The 23,229-nt window shown below is 29.5% G+C and overlaps 1 protein-coding gene across 2 annotated transcripts in view; it reads right to left on the reverse strand.

Annotated features, from left to right (window-relative positions):
• Positions 1–22,966, reverse strand: part of LOC107441638 (chaoptin) — a 30,157-nt gene extending 7,191 nt beyond the window's left edge. Inside the window, exons 1-4 of one of the 2 annotated variants that reach the window (XM_071184009.1) lie at positions 22,709–22,966; positions 10,406–10,494; positions 9,233–9,409; positions 4,774–7,580 (exon numbers count right to left, since the gene is read on the reverse strand). In XM_071184009.1, coding sequence (XP_071040110.1) covers positions 4,774–7,580; positions 9,233–9,409 — 2,984 coding nt within the window. In that variant the 5' untranslated portion in view covers positions 10,406–10,494; positions 22,709–22,966. Of the gene's footprint in view, positions 1–4,773; positions 7,581–9,232; positions 9,410–10,405; positions 10,498–22,708 lie in introns of both variants that reach the window. The other variant, XM_016054978.3, reaches the window with a different exon arrangement.
• Between the last annotated feature and the right edge of the window lie 263 nt (positions 22,967–23,229).

The raw sequence follows: 23,229 nt of genomic DNA on the forward strand, positions 1-23,229 counted from the left end.
TATATATATATATATCCTTTTTCTTGTACTCTTTAGGGTCTTAAAATGACTTATAAATTGTTTTATTTCATGCAATTTATTATTGGTTTTTGTGTTCCATTCTGTCTTCCAGTGAGTATTTAAAGTATCTACAACTAGTGTTTTAACATCATTTCGGAAAACGGGTTTATTGGAAAGATTGTGCGTGGTTTTTGCTCCAAAATCAAGTAATTCCTTTCTGGGGATTCCAGCATGCCCTGGGACCCAAGCAAACAGTATGTTAAAACCTTTAGCATTAAGGATAAATTACTAGGGCCGGGATAGTCTATTAGGTAGGACGCTGGATTCACGTTCGTGAGAACGGGAGTTCGAATCCAGCCGGCCGAAGACTCCCCATGTAGTAAATGGTGACTGGTGCACGTTAAATCTCTCTGGTCACTAAGTCCCCGATGTTCTCAGGACAGAATATACTTCTAAGGCTATTGGATTGGAGATTGATCTTTCTCTGGTTTAGGTTAAAATTATGATCTGTGGATGAATGAATGGATGTATGAATGGGTCTGCCCTATAAACGGGTGTGGCAGAATTCTCGGCCATAGATGGAGCCACTGGAAAACAAGAGCAATCGCACCCCAGTGATCTACTGGCCAACGACAACATCAATTTTAGCATACGAATTATTAGAGAATACGGTTCAATATTTGAATTTAGCAAAGCTTCGAGACAACTTTTGGAATCAGTATAGATTATCCATTTTGGATAATTTCGGTTGGAGATGTACTCAAGTGTTAAATAAATAGCATGACATTCAGAGGTGAAAATGGAGCTTGCAGAGTTAAGTTTCACTGAATACGTTACATCTTTGGAAACATCTGCAGCTGCCACATTATAATTTGCTTTACAGCCATCGGTGAATAAAGGTGTTTAAAATAATCATACAACATTTGATGATTAAAATAATTTATTTGATAAATTATTGGTGGGGTTACTTCTTTTGTCTAGCTTTTAAAAATATGGATGATATGAAGTGGAACGGTGTACCAAGGTGAAAGTGGTGTGGATGATAGTAAAAAATTGAAATCTTCAATTCTTAGGTATGATAAAAAAATGTTAAACTAAAAAATGTTTGGTCTATGGTTGAAAAGTATATTTTAATTAGGTGATAAAATCTTAGAATACAGAGAGCGATTAAGATAGCTTTTGATGTGAAAATAGTAACTTAATGCAGACTTATATCGGCATGTTTGAAGAGACGGTTCTTGGTATTAAACATACAGACTTTTAATTGGAGAAGTTCTAAAAGCACCTGTCACAATTTTAAGGCCTTCATTGTGGATAAAATCAAGATGTCGTAATAAAAATTTTCTGTCAGACATATAAATTACTGAGCCGTGTTCCATTTTAGAGCGAACTACAGAACATTAAATTTTCAGCATGGAAAAAGTATCCGCTCCTAAGAAATATTTGACCTTAAGTAATTGCTGCAATTTTGCCTTGAATATTTCATATGAAAATTAACTTTGAATCTAGGATCAGTCCAAGAAATTTTATTTCTGTTACAACTGGAATACAGAAGGTATTGAAATATATTTCTGAATCCAGATGAAGGTCTCTTTTTCTGCAAAAGTGTACGCACGATGTTTTTGCTTCAGATAATGTAAATCCGTTTAAATTTGCCCATTTTAGTACTTTATTGATTGATTGCTGAGGTAGTCGTTCAGTAGTTTGCATATGAGAGGCTCTGCAAGATGATCTAAAATCATCAAAGAATAATTCCTATTAACTGTTTCCAGTAAAATTGTTTAAAACTCGTTAGTTTTTATTAAAAATAGAGTAACGCTTAAGATGCTACCCTGTGGTAAACCCCCTTCTTGGACAAAAACATCTAATAAAATTGCAGTTTGTCTAACTTGGAAAGTTCTGTCCCGTGATATTATATTCCAGTGATATTATAAGACAGTAGGTTTTTCAAAATTCCATGACGCCAAGCTCGGTTATAGGCTTTTTCTAGGTTAAAGGATACAGCAACCATATGTTGCTTTTTTTAAAAAAAATGCCTTTCTAACTTCAGTCTCCAAAAGCAAACTATTGTGGAACGGCACTTTCGAAAATCACCTTTTCTGCTCGATAAAATCTCTTGACTTTCAAGAACATGGACTAGTCTTTCATTTATTATTTTCTAACAGTTTTCAGAGGCAGCTTGTGAGTGCTATAGGTTTATTATTTTTCACGATTTTCCAAGTTTTTACCAGGTTCAGGAACAAAATACTGGAAAGAAACTGGTTGTTTTATAATAAATATTAATTACTTGAAAATATAAAAAACATTAAAATGTAAAAGTCCTTTGGTAGAAGATGTATAGACCAAAAGACTGCATATGTGGAATACTCAAAAATCGAGAAAAGTACACACGCTTTTCAAAATTCTATAACTTCGTCAAAAAAAATCAAATCGATCTGAAATTCTGAGGGCTTTTATAGAATGGTTCAAATAACTATTTTCTATTAACAAAAAGTACAAAAATTTTTTTTTCCAAGTTTGGCAAGTGTTCAAACTTAACAAATTTTTTCACTGTAAAACTTATACATATATATATATATATAAACATATATATATAAACATATATATATATACATATATATATAAGCATATATATATATAAGCATATATATATATATAGAATGTCGAAAGTAAAATTTAATTGAAGAAATGTGTAGGACATTTCACAATTCGTTGCCGAGTTTGAAAAGAATTCAAAATAACATTTTCACGAGTGCANTCCACAAATGCATAGGCACATATATATATATAATTCGGACTCCTTTTAATAACGTTTTTATTTTCCTTTGAATTAAATAAATGTGTCCTTCTTAATTTTTTTTCTTGCTTTAATTTTGGTAAAAATATTCGAAATTGCTATTGACAGCGGCGAATATGTAAAAAAGGACTACATACTGAAAATGTGCGCTAACAAAATCGGTATTAAACCCGTCGAAATTGTTGTCTTGATGGTAGATAATCACGCGTGGCACAGTAAAAGAAATGTTATTAAATGCTTAAAATTTCAAATTTTATTATATGTTAAAATTAAATGTAAATTTAATGTATAAGTCGACTTTTAATAGTCACATTTGAGTTAATTTTTAATTGACTATAAATTTACTAAAATTCCGTTTACAAGTAAATAAGCATTTAAAAGTAATTATTTACGAATATGTTATGATGTAATAACAACTCTAAAAAAATTTTATGTTTCAGTTTTTCATTTTACCTAATGAATGCATTAGAATCTTTTCAAATATTGTTACAAAAATTATTTAATACAGCCATGAATTAGATTTGATCGATTTCTCTTTAACATTGTTGCCAAATTCCTTCGCCTTTGTATCGTTATATGGCATGCAAGTAAAGGTGATCTAGATTCAGTTACCACTTCCAAAATTAAGTCACGTATCGGTCTTTGATAAAGTATACCTCGCTTATTAGTTAATCGGAAGCGTTAGTAATTAGCTCACTTAAGTCGTAGCATAACAAAAATATCGAATAACTAGCTGCCTTTGTAGACCAGCTTGGTCACCTTTCAAAATCATGTTGTACAACAAATAAACTGTAATGGTAACCAAGCATAACTGTATTTAAATATTCTGATTCTTCAACCCCTCTTCCAATCCCAACTCCTTAATTAGTTCTAAATAGTATAATAACCAATTTTTTTCTCCAGTAGCAAGAGAAAAAAATCTTAATTTGCGAAGTCCTTTTTAGGGATTCATTTTATATTATACGATCAATAAAAATTTTGTACTTTATAATTAAGTTTAGGTGGTAACGGTTCTAAAGCAATTCTTTTATATAATTCTAGCTGTGAAGTACTTTTCTTATCAAAGTTTTGTACGCATCCCTTAGATATCTTTTAGTTCATTCACTTCTCAAAGCTAGAAATTTCGCTACAAAAGTAGTATTTTCTCTAAAACTGATCATCCAATAAATATGAAATTTGTGTGTTTATTTTTCATTCATTATTTACAGCATTTTGCAACAACAAAAAATTTTCTACTGGAAAATATGTCCCTTTTATCTTAAAAAAAATTGATTCTGTAATTTTTAATTTTTAACTTGCATCATTTTCCCAAATATCTACAATTTGACTTGTTGACTTAACGTATTTTAACAGCACACAATAGCAACTTACGGGCAAAGAAAAGACGTTCTCATTAAAAATGAAACAGTTGCTAACTTAGCAATATTTTTAAAGACCAAAATCTTATCTACGTGGCTCTAGATGAATTAAGAAGTGAGATATCCAAAAATTCATTAGAAGCTTGACAACTTTTCCTCTATAGAAACAGTACGTGATAGACAATTTTAGTTCTGATTAGTTTTAGGTGGATCAAGCACCTTTTATTTAAACAGAATCAAAAATGTTTCCTCTAGTGGACAGAGAAATTCAATTTGCTGAACAGGGTAATTTAAAGTTAACCTTTTCCAAAAAAAATATATATATATTAACAAAATTGTGATGGTTTTCAAGTGTTGTTCTCAATTACCTTAACAATACAATATAAATATTTTTTTATAAGAATTCCATTCAAAATTTTTAAATGATACTAGTAGCTAGAAAGTAGCTAGAAAAAAATTCATAGCTATACTAACGTTAATTTAGAAACATTTTTTATTTTATCATCAGGGGTACAACGATTCCAATCAATTGAGCTCCCCTCATAAATATACAACTAAAAATAAAAATAAAAGCATCGATGTTATTTGAAAGGTAAAATAAAATAAGCTTGTACTTACTTTAACTCAAAAAATGTCCGTGAATCCAGTATTTTTAGAGAAAGGCCACTAATATCCAAATGATTAAGTTTGTCTAACTCAGAAAAACTGTTAATACCCAACACTTCAATAGGATTACCAGATATGTCTAATCCAACAAGCTTGCGTAGGTTTCTCCACAAATGCATAGGCACGTTTTGCAGCAAGTTCCTAGATATATCCAAAAATCGCACATTTCTACACTTTTCAAAAATATCCTGAGATATGTTGTAAAGATAATTATCCCTCAGATTCAGATAGTGAAGATTTGGAAATGGCAGCACAGATAACGATATCAAGCTGGTATTTTGTAAGTAGAGGGATCTCAGAGAATTTAATGAGCTAAGAGATGTCTCACTTAATTTTCGTAAAGGATTATGGGACAGATCTAATTCAATCAAGCTGTTCAGACCATTCAAGCTCTGTTCGTGAAGGAAGGATATGAAATTGGAAGACAAATTCAAGGCCTGAAGGTGGTTTAAATTTAAAAAACTATCTGCAGAGATATTCTTGAACAAATTTAATGACAGGTCTAAATGTTTTAAAGTAGTCCTTATGTCTGTCAATGATATAATTGGTAGTTCTATTAACCTGTTATGAGATACGTTTAAGTGTTCAAGTCCGGTATCACTAAACGTTCCATCGGGTAAAAAATCAAGATTATTGAAACTCAGATCTAAAATTCGCAAGTTTTTCATATTTTTGAAGGAGTCTCTTTCAACATAAAATAGATTGTTGTGGTCCAAAGTTAATATCTGTACATGTCGGCAACAATTAATGTGTGTAGCATTTAAATGTTCAAAAGCATTGCAAGATAATTGTAAAATTTGCAAATTTGGCAACGGGACTGAAGGAAGATTTGAAATATTGTTTTTAGAGATAAACAAGTACATCAAATATTTTTCAAGGTTAAAAAACAAAGAGTCTGGTATCACAGTTAACATATTGTTCGTGAGGTCTAATGTTCTTGTTTTCATCAGAGATAGCAAAGAATCGTTTGCGCAATTTAACTCTCTCAGCAAATTGTTCGATAAATTTAGATAGAGGGGAGAGGTATCACCAGAAAATATATCGAATGAAAAACATTCCAACTTATTATTTTGAAGGTAAACGTTAGATAATTTGGTGAGATTATTAAAAGCAGACGTATGTATTGCGGATATTTCGTTGTCAGATAACACCACAGTGTGTAGATACGGACAATTTGAAAAGGAGTTGCCTTCAATTAAAGAAATCTTATTCGAATACAAAACAGCAGTAGATAAGTGAGGAAGAGCATCGAAAGTACCACTTCTTATTACTTCCAATTCATTATGACTAACATGGACGGCACTTAAATACGCATGAGTGGCCATTTTAAAAACGTCAACTGAAATATCTTTTAAATCGTTGTTGCTGATATCCAAGTGGCGAAATTTTTGCAATCGATCAGTACAGAATGCTGAGAGTTTAGATATGTTATTATGGTCCACCTGAAGCCATTCCAAATTATCTAAATCTCTTATAAAATTTTCAAGGGGATAATTGTATTCAGTAAAAGCCGAAGTAAGATCTAGAACTTCAAGAGTTTTTCTTAGAGGTATAAACACTTGTTGGTCAACGTGCATTAAGTTATTGAAAGAAAGTTTTAGTTCTTTTAGTTTAGATAGATGAGAGAATGATCCTCCAGATAAATATGTCATTTTATTATTGGCCAAGCTTAGTGTAGTTAATGTTTGTCCCCAACCTTCAAAATCATCTCTATGTATTTTTTGTATTTTGTTATCTTGGAGGCTTAAGCGCACCAATTTCGTCAATGACTTCAGAGCTTTCTTTGGAACATGCTGAAATATGTTTCCTGACAAGTCTAGTGTTTCTAACTTGCTTCTACAACCATGCAGATCACCTTTATCAAGTTGCTTCAGAAGGTTACTTTTAAGCGATAAATACATCAGCGATTTCAAATCATTGACAGCAGTCGGGAACATTTCTAAAAGATTAAAACTTAAATCTAAAATTGTCAGCGTCTTCTCAATACCAACAAACGCATCTGCATGAATGTTTGTAATGCGATTGTTCGCTAAAACCAGGCGTTCAAGCTTGGTTCCTTTAAAACTCCGACCTGAAAGTATTCGTATGAAATTAAAGTCCAAATGCAATTCTTTAATTGTGAAAGAACCATTGAAGACGCATTCGGGGAAATGTGTCATCATATTGTTGCTAAGTTCCAATTTTTCCAAACGAGAAACGTGCAAATAAAAAGGACAAGGTAGCTTTTGAATGAGGTTTCCAGCCAAATACAAGAATTTCAAATGCTTTAAAGAGTATATCGCATGAAGAGGCACTTTTTTCAAAATATTATTGGATATTGACAAAGATTTCAAAAAGAATGGCATTGAATTGCTTTCCACATCATGAATCAAGTTACCATCCAGATCTAACAAGTTGAGATTAATCAACTTTACGAACGCACCTTCCGGTATGCTAGTTATCGAGTTTGCTCCTAAAAATAAACTATTTAAACTAGAACGACAATTCAGTTGTGACCATTTAAAATTCTGAATATCATCGATTTGATTCCCGTGCAGGTTGAGCCACTGTAGATTGTTTAGTGGACTAAGAGCATTGAGCGGAAATTGGCTGATCTTGTTTTGACTTAGATCCAATGTAGTAAGGATATCTTCAAGTCCACTAAATGCCCAAGGTGAGATGCAAATTATGTTGTTTTGCATCAAATGTAGGGAAGCAACACTTGAACCTTCAAATATATTGTTGTTTAATATCTCTAATCCTGAACGCATTATTTTTACCTATAAAATAATGAAAATTATGTATAGATATAAAATTTGGATTAATGCACTAATGTAATATTTAACAATACTGTAATTTTCATTAAAAAAAATCGAATTTTTAGATAGTTTCAAAAGATGTATTGAAAACGCATGTTAAAAAGCAGCAAAACAAGAATAACAAATGTATTTTTCTCAAAACTTTTGGCATTTCTGCAATTTTATGTATATATTTATGTTTTATTATGTTAATAAATAAACATGAGGGATAGAACGCATTTCATAATTAGAATTATCAAATTGGAATTGCATGTCACTAAACAGTGAAGAAAGAATATCAAAAGCCATATAATTCAGTTTTTTATGAAGAAATTTTTTTTAATCAAATGTTGGAACTACAACTCAATAAGCGAAAAGACTTATAGCCCTGCAGTACATTTTTAAAAGTTTCTTTAAGATAGATTAGAATAGCGTATCATCAAGCAAAACTATCGATAATTGTACATTGTGTATTCATAATATTCTTTAAGAATATTGAAATAGCATGTCACTAAGCATGAAACAAGAGATGGACAGTATCAATTTCAAAACCGTTTAATTTTATAAAACTGTTAATATATAAATTAAAAAAGAGTATATTACTCTAAACCTGAAAAGCATACATTGTCGTTCACCCTTACAAACACGTCAACAAATTTGACGTATTCGCCAATACGAATTCGTACAAATGAAATGATAATGGAATAAAGTACTTTGTAAAGTACTTAAGTCATGTGTGCGTTGTTTTAAAGAATATAAAGTATTGGCAGCATGTATTTATGAATTTCATTATCTATAGAGATGTCTATGCTGGCGTCACTTCACACATGCTGAAAATTCATCAATGATCAATCAGTTACAAGCAGCAGCCAATTGAACGTTTTTTTTTTCGAACTAAAATAGTGTAAACAATCGGTTGCCATTAGCGACCCTAATATTATAGCAGCTGATTAAATGAAGTCAACCAGACAATTGATGTAGTTCTGCTTCTGGCTTTGACACCTCTGTTATCACCGATTCTGCGATTATCGAAGTCTATTCATCGGTTTTCCATCAAAACATAAATTAAAGTGTTAAAAATCTGTGCAATCCGTTGTAACAATTTGCATTGGTTTAACTATTTTGAAAGCGAAAAAACGAAAAGCATGATATACACATTGATAATTTAATGTTGTTTGTATTGTAATTCTGTTCGATTTTTAGTGTTGATATTTATGCACAATATAACGATATACTTAATGCTATTCTGTAGGACATATATTGTTGATACATATGCACAAGATTTAGATGGTTGATTTCAAATAAAGCTTGCTTAAAGCATATTACTACAAACTTCCCATTCATATTCAGAATTTTATGCCTGATAATTGGGTAATAAGAGCTTTTCCCATGAACTCGTTCCATCAGTAATTTTATATGGGAACACGAATGGGTTATTTAAATTGCTTGCGATACTTCAATCCCCATAGTTCCCTATGGTAGAAGTACAGTTTGTTGTCTAAGCCATATTTTATTTCACAGAAGAACGTGCCCGCACGAAGAGAAAATAAAATGTCTTTCCACGTAAGCATAAAGAATGTTTTGGGCCGCAATAAAAATTCTTTTTCTAAACGTGAAAACATCCCCCTCCCTACCTGATATATTGCTTCTGTTGGCAATGAGGGGAATTTTGAAAAAGGTACGCCCCGGCAGATCACTTCATGGTGGCTACTTCGGCATGTGCAAAGGCGGTTGAAGCTGCAGGCCTCGTTACATTGTCCTCCGGTTAAACTTAAAATTATCATTGTAAAGGTGGACAGGAGTGTTATCATCTGAAATGAATGAATCAAAATTAGAATTTTTTTTTTTGAGTTCGTAGAAGTTTAAATTATGTCAAAGGCATAGAAAGATTGTTATGATTCGAAATAAATGAATCAAAATAAGAATATTTTCTCTTATTTTTGAGTTGGTAGAAGTTGAATTTAAACCAATGGCATAGTAAGAGTATTATCGTCTGAAATAAATGAATCAAAATAAAATTACTTTTTCTTTTCATGAATTTTTTTTTTTTCTTTTTTTTTAATTTTCGCTCCTTGGTAACTTTTTGACTGCTTCACATTCTAGAATTTTTGTATACAACTTTACAAAAGTGATTTAGTTAAGCAAAATTAGTATTTTGTACAACTCAATTTTTTTGTTCGTTATCAAATTAAAAAGTAAAACGTAATTATTAGCATTTTTTTTTCATAATTTTGAAAGTTAGAAGTTGGTTTTCGAGAGTAAAATTTTATAAATAGTTGTTAAGCATTTTTAGACTAAATACATGTTATCAAGCAAAGAGTGCTCAAAATAAATGTAGCTTATAAAGAAGAGGACTCAATATCACTCTTTTACTCTGCTATTTGCTATCCTATTCTCAATTGCTGTCTTATTTTGTCAGGTTGCAGATATACCTGCTCTCTTTTGTTTTTAAGTCCAAGTCCCAATCTCCTGAAAAAGTATATTTATACTGAGAAAGTACGTGCTTGTGTCAAAAAACAAATTCATAGGTAGCACTAACTACCACATTAAAAGTATATAATAAGAATAATAAGAAGATTGATAATAAGAATACTAAAAAGATTGATAATAAGACTATTGATAATAAGAATAATAAGAATATTGATTATAAGAATATTGTAATAAGAATATTGTTAATAAGAAAGTTAAAATCTGATTTTTAGATCAAAAGTTATTTAGGGTGATATATCTTTTCTGTTTGTTCAGTGGGCAAAAATATTTTTTTCTTTGAAAATTGAGAGAATGAAAAATAATTTAGAAAATGTTACCTTTTGAGAAAGAGTAAAATGTGTCCACCCAATGATTGCATGCTTCTACTCTAAACATTCTCTTTTGGAATTTAGAAACAGCAACATAACTTCTGAAAAACAATTTCGAAACTCTAATAATCAATAAAAACTGCATCATCAAAAATTCTCTTTACTTAGATTGATGGTTCATAAAGGTTTTTCAATAATCCAAAAGACACAATTTGTATGTTGTTGTTTTTTTTAAGTATCAATTATAATAATTTAATAAAATTTAGATACATGAATATAAAGAATTCTTTCAAAGTGTATGAATTATTTCAGCAATGTATCTATGAAAAGTTATAATACTGTTCGAAGAAAAGTGAATATTTCTACGTTTTTAAGATTAAAATTAGATATTCATATTTACCTAGAAAAATAATCACTCTTTTAATAGTGCCTTTTTTGCATCACGGCATATAAGAAAATTCAGGTTTTAAAGGATTAAAGTCCATATGTTTGCAGCACTCTTCAGGTAACAATTGCACTGAATGTAATTAATTCTGCATTGAAATAATTATGAAACTAATCTCTACCGTGCTTTTTCTAATATTAAATTATAATGTTTACTTCCATATTACTTTCTGCGCTGTAGTATTGAAAATGCCAGTTGTTCAAATTAAAATGTTGAAAAATTTATTTATTATATTCCTAAATTTTATTCAGTAAATCTTTGGTGATTGTACATAATTGTTGCGATTATGTTTTCCTTTGCTTTTTTTCGCTTTATTTACTAAACAAGAAGTCTTCTCTCACAAAACTCAATGACCGCACATAATTTCTTTTTCTTAAAAGTCGAAATTTTTCATCCAGAAAAAGATTAATTTGCATACGTAATATTTAATTATTGTAGCATTATGCAAGAACATTATATGTTAATCGTAACAAAATGAACGTTTACCTGGATTTTAAAAAAAAAATCAGTTGTGCTAGAAAAAAAATACTTAAGCTTAGATGATGACGATTATATTTAGATTTATATCTGACAACATCTAATATCTCACTCTTAATTTTCTTCAATTTCACTTATTAATGCTTCATTGATACTTTTGACATTAAGTCAAGTTTCATAGATAAATGATAAGAAGAAAAATGGTTAAAAACGAATAATAAAAGAAGTCTACAGTTTTTATGCAGAAATACAAACTGAGGCGTAAAGTGAGAAGAATTCTCAAAAAAAAAATATATAAAATATAAAATAAAGTGAAATGGTTATAACTGCGGAACAATTAAAAAAGCTTGTGTTGAGTTGAAATCAACAAGCATGGCCTTTTGCCTTGTCAACTTTGTAGTTGCATTCCTGCGGCCAGTAAAGCGGTTCGTATGGTGTTTTTTCTTACTAGTTTAACAGTATTCTCGAGTATTTAATTTCCAATTCCATTTTATTTACTGAACATTTTTCTGCATACCTTCGCAATTTCAAGTTACATAGTTTTAGCGCTGCAAGACAGGATGTAATGTAAAATTAAAAGCCCAAAAACAACAGCGGCAGTGGCTCTTACTTTTTTTTAATATCGAGAAAAAATATTTAAATAAATTGCAAATATCAACTTTAAGTTAAACAAAGTAATCTTAAAAAATCGCAGTAAAAAATCACCAAAATAATCTTAAAAAATTTGCTTTCGTAATTGCATATCTAGAAAATTCACGCAACCATCGATATGAATAGTGCATTTGCTCGAGATAATAGTTTAGAAAAAAACTATCTAATCTATTTATAAGCTTGTTAACTAAACGAAATAAATCTTTCAAATTACCTAAAAAACTGAAAGGTTAACGTTGCATTAAAAACATTTTCCTTTGAAATAAAATTATTATTTTTTTTCATCAATTTAAGAACGTGCTTAGAGGAGCGTTTTTTACTTAGACATTTTTTTTCAACTTTTATTTTTCATCAAAGTTTCAAAATATTGGCTGTCAAAATACGTTAAAAACATTTCATTGAAAGATTAATTTTTTGTAAAGAATAAATAAAAACTGATGGAGTAACTTTTTATAAGGACAATTAAAATAGCAGATTTAGCGTTTTAAATATGTCATTTGTATTTTTTTAAATGCTCGCTAGAAAAAAAATAACCGTTACAAATTATTTTCAACCTTACTGAAAAAAAATCTCAATTAAGCTATCAATTTTACATTTTCATAAAAAAAAATCTTTTCACTGTGCAAAGGAATCAAAATGCATATAATAATACAATTAAATTTAACTGAAACTCTTTAGTTTTAATATTAAAAAATTGAAAGGGTGGCTGACACCGACGCCGTTGGGTGCTCAGCTTTTCAAGTTGCATTTTGTTTTACTGCACAAGCATTATAAGACCTTAAATTACTAAGGTATATAAAAAAGTGTTCAGAGATTAACATGGAATAAGAAAATAAGCATTCACCAATTACTCAGAGAATTATTAACTGTTAAACTTGTTGGAAAGAATGCTACATTGACCTCTCTAAAAATCGCTAGAATGAGACTACAGAGTTAAACATTGAGTGTTGGTTTTTAAAATGTGCTAGGAGTTCGATATAATAAAAAGAATATAATTCCATTTTTGGTTCGAGAATTATTATTAACTAACTTGAGGGAAAAAAAGATTGGTCTATCTGCTGCCCTCTGAAAAGTAATTACAGAGTTGATATTAGACATGTTACCACTTGAAAGACAGAAATTCAGCATATACCTATATTGCCCAAATCCCAGGGCTAAAGAGAATAGAAGGGCTGGTTCACTCCTTTGAAGTAGCTCTCGCCGCGCCCAATCCTACGATTTTCTCAAATGACGTCACTTTGGCGCAAAGCTCGCACTTTTACTTCAAGAACGGAGCGTTCGGCCTTACTAGCTCTAACTAATATTGGAGCATTTCTTTTTGCGAGATATTCTAAGCCATTTGTTATTTTCTATAATGACTTTCCTCAGTTTTCGCAGTGAATTTACAAGAATTTTAAACTATTATCGAAATGCCAGTTTGCGCGATTGCAACTTGAAAAAATTTTAATAGAAAAACAAAAGGAAAAAATATAATTTTCCGCATGCTCCCTAAAGTAAATGAACAACTATGTAAAGAATGGATAATGTAAGAATGGATCGAAATAACACAGTTAATATAAAACAGCAATACGTTTATTCTGTCGTTAGGAACTTTTATAAAAATTCATTATCTAAATAGAAACCGCCTCGTTACTTCAAAAAGAAAGGCAGGTGAAAAAAATTAAAAAATGGATAAAGTCAAAGAAAATTAAAATGTAAATAAAAAGTATAAATAAAATATATAGTATATAGTTGGAATTCTCCTAATTTCATAACATATTTTTTAATGTAGTTATTCTAAATATTTATGATTTTTTTTAAAAAATTATATTCTCTTAAATTTAAATATCTATAAATTATATCATCGTAAATTTAAATACCTATAAACAATTGTAAAATTTCTAATGTCATTATGAACCTAAATTATTATTTTGTTTCAGTAATTAGCGTTTAAGGTTGATGTTTCCTAATGATTAAGTATGAGCAAATTGCTATTAACGGCATATTTTAAAATCAGGAATTCTAAATTTAACTCAACTTATTGTTATAAAAGAATATGTAGATAAAAAAAGCGTCGATATATGCTTTCATTTTTTTCAATAATTAAAGTTAAAACTGAACTTTTTAAAATAAAGTATTTATAGTGTCATTTTCGCCAACTAGTAAAACATTTTTATAAGTTTAAAATGGTATTTTTTTTAGTATAATGGCCAAGAAAGTTTTTTTGAACTATACTTATAAACTGAAATAATGTGTTAATTACGTAAAGTTTGAATGCTAATAACGAGAAAAAGTCTAACTTATTTTTACAAAGAGAAAGATGCAAAGTTATCATAATATCTTTGCTTGTGATCTCCGAGATCTGTGGACACAGTGACGTCATGAGGAGGGAAATCGTAGCTTCAGGTCCAAGAGCGGAGTGAACTTCTATTCTCTTTAGCCCTGCCCAAATCCAGTCAAATTGACTGGATTCTGAAAGAATAACTAATGTGTAAAGAAATTTGTTTAAAATTAATTTTTAATAATTTTTAATATTATTTACGGTTATATAACAAGTTAATAATAAATATTAACAATAAAAAAATTGTATGTTGTACAAAAAGTCACAAAATTCTAGGAAATTGTGTCATTATATTCTAATTGAAATTAAAAAGCAGTCAAAATGACTTCCTTGGGTAATCTAGTGTTGGATCATTTTGAATTATAACTTTAAAGTGAGGTTCTTTTTTTTTTCAGAATTGTTGATTTATGAAAGTTATTGCTCTTTCAAGATTTATTTTTGCAATTCTTTAAATTAATTTGTAATTATTAATTTACTGTTGTAGAAAAATTTATCTCTCTCTTAATTTTTATTTTATAAATTCGTGTTTGAATAAAAATGAATAAATAAAAAAATGAATAAATAAAAAATAAGATAAAGGTTAGATTTTACCACATATAAGCCTTAACATTTATAACGCAATAATTAAAAATATAAAGATTGAAGAGAAATTGAAACTTTTTCCAATCCGAACTGTTATATGATATTAAATTATTTTTCTTATTGCTAACAAGCAAGATCCCCTTTATTTCTGCTTATTGTGTCGTATATTCTTATGTTTAAATTCAATTTCAAGTACATTTATTATTTCTCAAATCCTTTCATTTTGTTAAATGAATGAAATGTGCTTACATAAAATTATAATAAATATATATTCCTTAAACAAAATTATCATTTTTATCGACTTTTAATGAAGCAATTTTAAAACGATAAACGGGGAAAAAAGGATTATGTTCATTGAAGCTGATTCTGAGAAAAAAATGATTTTGAGCTCGATACACGGCCCTTCTTCACTGAGTAATAACTCTCTCGGGGGATGGCTACTGATTTTCCACGTTTTTGATTTCCTCAAATTTAGTCATTTTCAAAATGTAACAGACGGCTATCCAATCAAACTTTTTACAAAAAGAAATGAACATGAATCGTTCTTCATTGGTGAATTAGAAGCAACCACGGGATTGGGCAACGAAGTGAACAGGGGGCGAATCCCCTTAATTTACTAAAAAAGTATCCCACAAATTTTAATATTTAATTTGTTTTTAATGAAAAAAAATCATAAATATTTTTTAAATAAAATTTAAGAAAAGGAACTTCAAAACAAGTTCTTTTAAAACTACATATAAATCATACAAATAATCATACAAAAATCGCTCAAATCATGCAATCATACAAATAAATGGCACCAAATGACAGCATAGAGACTTTGATGTCAAATGACAGTTTTTTAATAGATTTTGAGGGACGGACTTTGAATATGTTACTTACTTTGAGGCCACCTTTAATGATTTTTACATTGTTTCCAATAACCTTTTATGAAGCATAATAGTTTATATAAAATTGCTTTTTAATCTTTTTCTTTTATTTTCCAACTGCCGTTGAACAGCTAACCTAATTCTGAGTATACAACTATCAATGTTCAACTTCGTAGGCTTGGAATTTTCATCCTAATCCAGAGGACAGGAATACTCCTTTATCAAGCAAGGCCGAAAAATAGACTTCGTGGAGGACCTTTAGATGGAACTAACCCGCACTTGCTTTATATGGATATTAAAAACCACAAAAACCCATTTTTAGTCCAACGGCAAAGAGACTTTAACCCATGATTCGTTTAGCACTGAGGATATTTTACGTCAGCAATATGATTGGTCGGTATCAGTCGGGAGCAGAACTCGTATAAACCAGTCACCGCTGGGATTCGAACATGGGCCATTTCAGTGGGAGGCTAACACTCTATTTATTTGCTCATTTTTTGCTCATGCAAGAGGTAAACGCAAATAATTTTCACTTGAGATGAGTTATGTGCAAAACCCCCGCCTCACGCTAAGTATTTATTTTGTCCAATTTCCGTCAATTTTTTTAAAAATCAAATTCTGGTAACTGGAAATATCTAGTATGGTTGCTTAATTCGTGACAATTTTTCCTTTAATTTTACAAATAAAAAAGTGAACTTAAGGGGACCCGAGAGGATCAACAAGTTTTATACCAGATGTGTTAAAGCCAGTCTCTATGCAGGCATTTCATTTGTATAGAAAATTAATCTGGTAAATGAAAACTAAGTTAATAGGTAAAATAACATGGTAAATCAAAAAAAAAAATTATTTACCAGAAGCAGATCCGAAAATAAAATTGATGTTAATCATTTGAATTTAATCAGTTGTCATCAGAATTATTCAGGAACATAATGTGTTAAATTAATATAAAGAAACATAATAATAAAAATTCACTAAACTGGGAAACTGTTGCATCCTGTTAAGACAAAATTTTTACCCAAGTTTAAAAGAATATTCATTAACTTCACAAGCAAACTTAAACAAAATCTTGACTGTAATATTTGAAAGTTTACTATTAGAACAAAAATGAAAATATTTTTTTTTGTTTTTTTAGATAGTTTCTTTCTCTTTTAATTATTTCTCAGACACTTCGCTAAATGTTAGCATAATTTTACGAAATAATTACGCGTAATTTATAGAGCAGTAATGATGATACTAATGAAACTTTCTTTTAACTGTTCTGAAGTAAAGATATTTGAAAATGAATTATTTTCCAAAAAAAATCTAATTACATCTTTTTTTCTTTTCTTTTTTTGTAAGAATGTTCTTAATTTAAAAATCTTTAAACCATAATTATTCAAATAATTTAAATGACAAAAGATTTGAAAACGATTCTTTGAAAGGCAATTTTATTGACTTCAATATTACCATAAATTCATTATTATTACATTACTCGCTCATTAAATTCCTCGCTTTTCATCATCATTTGATTAGCGACTTTTACTTGAATCTTATAATAAACTATTAGACCATGTACTAATTACAATATCAAACCTATTTTACATATCACGGCATAACGAACTTTATCTTTCTATATCTTTAAAGGAACATATTTTTTTGGAAACTCTAAGTAAAGAAACCAGGAAATGTAGCTTAGAAATTTTTAATTAAAAGAATTAGTAATTATCCAAATAGTAGCTTTATTGTTTTTAATCGTTACGCAGAAACTCGCTAAAGCGGAAAACCCTGAAAATGAAACGGAAAATTAAAATGAAAATTAGCAATGAAAAGTGGAATTATTCAATACTAGGAGGCTTCGCCCCCTGCTCGCTGGCGCTCGCCAATCCCCGAAACTGCTTTCGCAGTTCATTTCGGATTGCTTCGCAATCCGATGCTCGCTTTGCTCGCTCATTGGATACGTTCTTAACGTCTAGCTTTTGTATACTTTTTTGAACACTGAAGTTCCGAAAACTTTTCACTGTAGAAAATTCTAAACCTGTCCATTTCAATATTAATTTGAAATTGAAAACAGTTCGCATATTTTTCTTAATCACACTATTCTAAATTTCAGTTGTTGAGAAAAGTAACTTTTCTAAGTTTTGTTTTAAAGTCTTTCCCACCAAAGGGCTAAAACCATGTGTTGTAAAACAATATGAAATAGTACTGAACGCCGGAAGTAAAGCATCGGCTTCGATGAAGATAATTTCGTGAGAATGTTTTTGATAATTCGGTGAGAATTCACCCGACTATACAAGTGATACTCACTACGTGCTCTTGCGCGCCGAAGCCTATCAATATAAACGTATTAGCGTTTTATATAATATAGATTAGCCATATGATGCTCACTACTTGCTCTTGCGCGCCGAATCCAATCATTTAAAAATGAAAACTGTTGCCAGCGCGAGAAAAGAAATATCATCGGTTTTATTGATACATACGTACGTATTAGCGCTTTATATAATATAGATTAGCTGTTTATTTGAACTACGAAATAACTTTTATATCTTTTGTTTTGTTACTTTCTAATAATTTGTAGTGCTTTAATCAGTAATCAAATTTAAAGAATCGCATACTTAACTGAAATAAACAATAGCATGAATATTTGAACTTGAAAAAATGTCGTCATGATTGAAAGTTTTACTTGGGAAGAGTTTAACGTAAATATTCAGAATGTTGCAATATATAGTTTTATAGTTTAGAATCAAGGAATATTAGAATCATCCTTAATAGTTTTAGAATCATGTAATAATTCATGCGAATAATAAAAGAAGTTATAAACATTCAATAAATCACTACTGATGAGAAAAGCATCAAAAAAAGTTTGATTTCCAAAGTAAACGACTCCAATTGTGAGGAAAGAAACAGGAAATGAAATGCGGAAGAAAATGGATTAAAAACACTGACAATGTAATAGGTATTTTCAGTCCCGGTAGAGATTCGTCAGATTTTGTTTTTATTACATTCAAATATCACCCATAAGTGAATTCTTTTTTGACAGAAGTTCTTAAAAATATGTATTAAATGAGTCCACCAAAGTTAGAGATCTATAAATTGAAAGTTTACGAAATGAAATAATTTATTTTGTAGTCCTCTTCACATTTTACGCACGAGCAAAAGTTAAATTCGCTCTTAAAATCATTAAAATGATATATAATAGCTAAAATATAAAAAAATAACAAAACAATTTGTCTTAAAGATTGGATTTTTTGGTTTATTTTTACTTTAGGCGTGATCTCATTGGGAAACACGTTTCTCGGAGCTACGCAGAATTTTATTACGCTAATATTCAAGGGCCGGGATAGCCTGGTTGGTAGCAGAGTTTTAAATGGTTGATTTTTCTGGCAATGTATCAGGTCATTCTGAAAGCATTCTATGTAATTTAAATTGGAGTTCTGAGATGGCCAGATTACTCATTTCACTTGAGTTTTATGACCAAATTGATTACTTATGTCGTCAAACTATACGCGAGAGAGCCCCAGTGGCTCAGGGCATAGAACGTTTGCCTTTCAATGAGGTGAATCGGATGTGAATCCCAGCGATGGCTGATCGATTCGAATTCCGCACTCGGCTCTCACCGACCATAGTGCTGACGTAAATTATCCTCAGTGGTGGTGGATTAAGGGTAAGAGTCCCCTTGCCGTCATGCTAACCGTGGGAAGTTTTCATGGTTTTTCTCTCCATATAACGCAAATGCGCGTTAGTTTTATCAAAAAGTCCGCCAACGAAGGCTAGTTTGTCTCTATGTTTAATCCCAGAGTTTGTCTTCTTGATTGGGTTCAAAATTTTTAGGCTACGGAGTTGTACATAAAAGGTCGTAACCTGATAATTTTTTCGATTGGTCAACACTAGTTATAGAATAAAATGAAACCACGCGCTAATCTCGATATGAAAATGGAGCAGTTATCCTAAGGGAGAAGAATAAAGGCCTTCCCGAACTATTGTCATAGAATGTTAACATAGAGAGAGAGGAGAATAAAAAATGGATTACCCTGAATAACTTTTGATCTGATGATCGGATCTCCTCGTTCTAGAACTCAATCCTAATAGCTCAAAGAGGTAACCTCAAATATTCTATATAATTAATAAGCAATCATAGCAGATAATATTTTAAGTTAAAAAATCAAACACAAAAATGTATTTCCTCTGAATATATATACCTTTTTTCGACGGATTCGAATTTCAGACCCCCAAAATATAGGGAATAGCCGCAATCTGGTTTGCAATTCAAATAGTTTGGTCAGGAGAGTGGTTCAAAGATTGGACCATTCAATATTGATCTTAATTTTTGCGTATTTTACCTTATCTCGAAAAAAAAAATTTTTGAAATATGAAATTTGTTTATCCAAAAATAATTCCATACCAACAGAACTTTTCATAAATATTTATTATTTTATTTAATACTAGTCCAAGAAACTTTGAGTTGTATGTAATACAATTTTTCCATCATTTTAAAGAATTTAATTTGAATGTAAATATAAAAGCTAACCGAAATCCGTCGAATACTTCCTAAGAAATCGAATTTTGAAAGCACAACATTTATATATCATCTGCACTTAGAATATTTGAGTTCGCCTCCTCGAAACATTAAGATTGAGTCCTAGAACTTAAAGATCCGATCATTAGATCAAAAGTTATTTTGGGAATTTTTTTGCACTGTTTATCGCAGAGTCAATGTTTCTAACCACAGAAACTATAAGAACCCAAGCCAAATCATGCAAAACAACCCCACAACCATTGCTCAATTTTTTAGGTTGATGTCGAAAAACTTTTGACCAGATTAAGTCGAAGTGTTCACATTAAAAGTGATGCGTCTTCTGTTTTTGTTCGGATAAACGTAAAATATTCTCCTTTTTAAGTATAATAAAAAAGTGTTTTTTTTTTTTTTTTTTTTTTTTAATTTTTTAAAAAATTTTTATTGTTTTTTTTTCTTTTGAGTTTTCTATGTGGTAAATTGCCTCTGACGAAAAGTGGTCGCCATTTGGATTGGCAATAATCTTTGCTTCTTAATTCAGGAAACAATTAGCATTAGGAACAAAGATTCATATATAATTTGAGAATTCCAGTTAGAGGAAAGAATTATAATTGAAGATAAATTCTATTTAGTGATGAAATGGCGAGAATTCTGCCTATTATGGTCAAAAAGCGATAGAAATTTGCTTTGCTATTACGCCCGTAGCTCCAATTGACATTTGAGTGTCCTAGCTAGCCAGGAAGTGGCAAGATTCCAAACGCAGTAAAGATGCACTTTTCAGTGCAAAAGTTTTTTAAATATTTTCAATTTCAATAGACTACTCCATTTTAATAAAAATAGCTAAAGAGATGAGAATAAGATGTTAAAATATTTTATTCTACACAATTATGTTAGATTAAAATAAAGAATTATATTATTATTTTATCGATAATTTTTAAATCAAAACAATTAAAATATAAAAGTATGAAACAATTATATATTTTTAATAATCAACAAATTTGGTTAACACAACGAAGTTTCTATTTCTTAGCTATGATTTCAAAAACATAATGTCTGAATAAAATATTTTTGAAACAACATTTAACTGAAAATCTCACGTTTTGTTTTTTAAATGTCTACAATCTAATAAGCAAACATTTTGTTTCGAAATATTTCAAATCTACTAATAGAAAATAGTAAACATTTTATTTCACATTTTTTCTTAAAATTAAAGTACTTAAAATTAAAGTAAAACTTTTCACACAATTATTGAAAACACATTTTTAAAAACATTTTTCCTAATGAATGGGAATAAAAAGTTCATTTACTTTCCAAATGTTATTTTTATCAAATGAAAATTCTTCAAAAAAAACTGTAAAACTTTAAGAAGAGAAACTAAAAAATGGTAAATATTTTTCCGATGATAATATTAATTTGTGATTTTAGAGTAAGACACATACCTTATTCAGCAAAACAAATTTTAATTTTTGTTGAAATTTTTTTTTCTTTTATAAAATCTATTCATACATTAAATATTTGAAACAGATAAGCAAAAGATTAAAAATTTTTTAAAATTTTAAATTGTCATTTCCAAAATGTTTTACATTCAATTTTAGAGCTTAGTAATTGTTCTAAGTACCTTTCTTTTTGTAATGCTAACATAAATTTTGATTTTCAAAAGAATTTTGAAAAGAAAAATAATACCAAAACCTAAAACAATTAACATTTTTGTATTGGGGATAAAAAAAATACTTTTAGACATCATTAAATTAGCAATAGTTTTTTTTTTTAAAAAAATAAGGCTCTAAAGAATATTTAAATCTGATAATACTCTAGATGCATAATTAAATCATTTTTAAGTTTCATTTAGTAGTTTTGGAAATATTTATTTACGAATTTTCATTCAGCGAATTTTAATTCAGTGTGAATTTACAAAGTTATTTTTAAATTTATTAATAATATTTTCAACTCATTACTAACATTTTCAACTAATAACATTAAGCTATAAATAACATTATGAATAATAGAATAAAATTAAATTGTTAGTTATACTATATTATAAAAAATTTAAATTTAATAAGAACATCATGAATTCATAATGTGCATATTAAATTTAAAATACCCATTTTTAATGTTTTTACTAAATTATTAAATTTTAATAAATACATTAAATTTTGAATAACAGTAAATTATTAATACAATTATAATATAGCAATGTAATAATTATATTACTAATGTTCATCATTTCTTCTCATTTATAATATTATTTGAAAATATTCCCTTCCTTTTATGATTTTTTTTGTCAGACTTTAATAAAGCATGTCTACAAAAACCTTTATCATGTTGCTTAAAAAAAGCAATTTTCAGTGTTTATTTTGAAAAAAACTAATTGAAATAATTTATTTATATGAAATTACATCCACTAAAAAATAATTATAAAATTATATAATTTTTTTTAATAATAAAACTACTACCTTAAAGTGAAAAAGAAAATTTTTACCTGACGAAAATTCTGAATTCCAATAATTCGAATATTTTTAAAATGCTTTATTATTTTTTATTAGTAAATTCTTTCGAAACTTTTGAAAAGAACAAATCAATTTTATTCGATCCCTATTTCATTCGATCTCCTTCAACGATAACTTTTCCGCTTGGGGGGTGGAAAGAATGTCTTCTCCGATCGTCACGTACTTCAACAGTTAAGAGACAAACACACTTTTCGTCTGCTACATCGGTTCTCTCACTTAGAAGAGGGATCACGTCGTGGGGCAGAGACAGGGGCAATGGGACGCATGCGCCCCACTATCTGAAAACTAAATCCCACAAGCGCGCCCCGTTTTTACGGATTCTGTTGCCTTCCTGTGTAGTAGCTGAGAATTTCCTTCTGAACGTGAGAAAAATGTCGAACTTTCTTTTGCTCTTAACATTGGGGAGCAAATAGGGTATCTTCAAAACAAATAAAGATCTTATGTCATTGTACATATATATGGGAGGGTGAAGTGGGATTGCAACATAGGGGGG

The sequence above is a fragment of the Parasteatoda tepidariorum genome, chromosome 1 (genome assembly GCF_043381705.1).
Source record: "Parasteatoda tepidariorum isolate YZ-2023 chromosome 1, CAS_Ptep_4.0, whole genome shotgun sequence".
NCBI classification, from domain to species: domain Eukaryota; kingdom Metazoa; phylum Arthropoda; class Arachnida; order Araneae; family Theridiidae; genus Parasteatoda; species Parasteatoda tepidariorum.